Source organism: Notothenia coriiceps, unplaced genomic scaffold (assembly GCF_000735185.1).
Source record: "Notothenia coriiceps isolate Sejong01 unplaced genomic scaffold, NC01 NC01_scaffold00023991, whole genome shotgun sequence".
Taxonomy (NCBI): Eukaryota; Metazoa; Chordata; class Actinopteri; order Perciformes; family Nototheniidae; genus Notothenia; species Notothenia coriiceps.
In genome coordinates this window covers 1-1,914 of record NW_011356692.1, presented here as the reverse complement: position 1 = coordinate 1,914, position 1,914 = coordinate 1, and the positions used below count along the sequence as shown (strand labels likewise).

Genomic DNA, 1,914 nt, shown 5'->3' with positions numbered 1-1,914 from the left:
AAAATCTGATCAGCTCATTTTCAGAAAGGTTTTTATATAAATGGATCAGGACGAAAAGAGAGGGAATCTTTTTTCCTGAAACTTTCTGAATGTCTTTACACAGACAGGACGCATGTTTGTGTATAAAAGACATGAAAAAGTGGATTTTGCATAATGGGTGACCTTTAAAGTGCAAAATTGGATGTTGTTTTTGTTTTCCAGTTTAAATCAGAGGCACAGTTGTGTGTCCAGCATCAAGTGGACAGGGGCACAGAGGGAGTAGCCTGCTATTTTATATAACTTCACGGCAACCCTAAATTATCGACAGATGTTGCAGTGACGTTCCTGCAGGGTAAAGAGAGGAGGACATTAAAAATAAGTAACCTACGTCTTCAGATGTTAATTTGCACAGTGACAAAGACACTTAACCTCAAGCCACCATGAGGTCAACCCACAATGAGAAAAACACATTACGCAGCAGGATCACTGGGGCACATGAGAAGCCACTGTTCATCTCTGTCTCAGGTAGTCATATTTACAACCCACAATTTATGTATTTAGTTGTTTGGTTACTTTGTGTTTTCACTTTTGGAGTTTCCCAAATGTCTGTTGTTTGGCTTTTTCAAGAAGAAAGCATGTCTTGGCATGATTTTTGCGTCAGACTAGTATTGAGAAAACAGCATGTCATGACTAACTATATACACATCATCTTCAATCTGAATGTATCAAAGTCTTTAAATTAAGTCGAAATTGTGTTTTGTTTTAGAAAATGTATAACCATATTTACTGAAACTGTATACAATAATGCCTTAAGAATAAAGTACAAGAGGTTTAATGGTTTTTAGGGGTGGGGGGTGTAGCCTGAGGTCCCGCCTCGATGAGTGCAATGACGTCACATATTTAAGGAGTCAGGGATCAGATCTTCACGAAGTCCACAGACTGGTCAGATGTGTCCGGTGTCTTCTGCAACGAAGACACATCCTCTTCAAACAGTCGCTTTCAGAACGGTAGGTGCTGTACCTTTGTTATCCTCAGGAACCGTAGCTCAGGCGGCATTAGACAATAAAAGCATCCGATGCAGGCTGCACTGGCAACAGTTTTCGTATCAGAGATTTGCGATTCTTTGAGGTGGACTTTTTAACTCAGTTACATGCAAATATTGTCTTATTGTTAATTAAGCCTGTGACCTGGGTTTTGACTCCTGTTTATCAGAACTAAGGACTCTTGCTTTAATTCAACAGTGGTTTAATGGTTAAATGATGTATGTGTTTCCGTCCCATATGTGCACTGATGTAAATTAACTCAGTATGAAATGTGCGCACCTTATGCATGTCTGCATGTAGAGCGAAACTTTTCAAGTGTACATTTTAGAGTCATTTTATGAAACCTCGAACTAGCACAGAAAGTTAGGAAAGTTTTTCTTAGGAAATATTTGTCTTGTTGTCTATTGGGGTGGCTCACGTTAGATACATAAAGTCCAAATGTAAATTAATTGGGACTATTGTAATGTCCATGTGAATAGCATTTTCTATTGGCCTTTTTGTGAACATTATTTATGAAAACATTAAGCTTAAGTATTATTAGGGACTTTTGTTCCCATCTAAATAAAATACTTAAAGGTTTAATTTGTTTGCTGTGTTTTATTTTTTTGCAGGTCTTAAGACAATGATGGATCTAATGACAGCTACTCCTTTCTATCTCATCAATTCAACTGATGACAATGGTAGAAATGGCTCTTATTATGAAGATGATGATGATGAGTTTGATTTCAAGGAAGAGCATGCTGAGCTGAGACAGTCTCTCAACATCATGTCTCTCATTGTTTACTGCCTGGCCTTTGTTCTCGGTGTACTCGGGAATGGAGTGGTTATCTGGGTGACCGGATTCAAGATGAAGAAAACAGTTAACACAGTGTGGTTCCTCAACCTCGCTGTG

The 1,914-nt window shown here is 38.4% G+C and overlaps 1 protein-coding gene across 1 annotated transcript; it reads left to right on the top strand.

Moving 5' to 3' along the window:
• Positions 1-922: 922 nt before the first annotated feature.
• On the top strand, positions 923-1,908 carry LOC104954815 (C3a anaphylatoxin chemotactic receptor-like; the record flags this gene model as incomplete). Its single annotated transcript, XM_010782001.1, has 2 exons — positions 923-986; positions 1,634-1,908. A coding segment is annotated over exon 2 (264 nt), but the record flags the coding sequence as incomplete, so codon positions are not given.
• Positions 1,909-1,914: the final 6 nt, after the last annotated feature.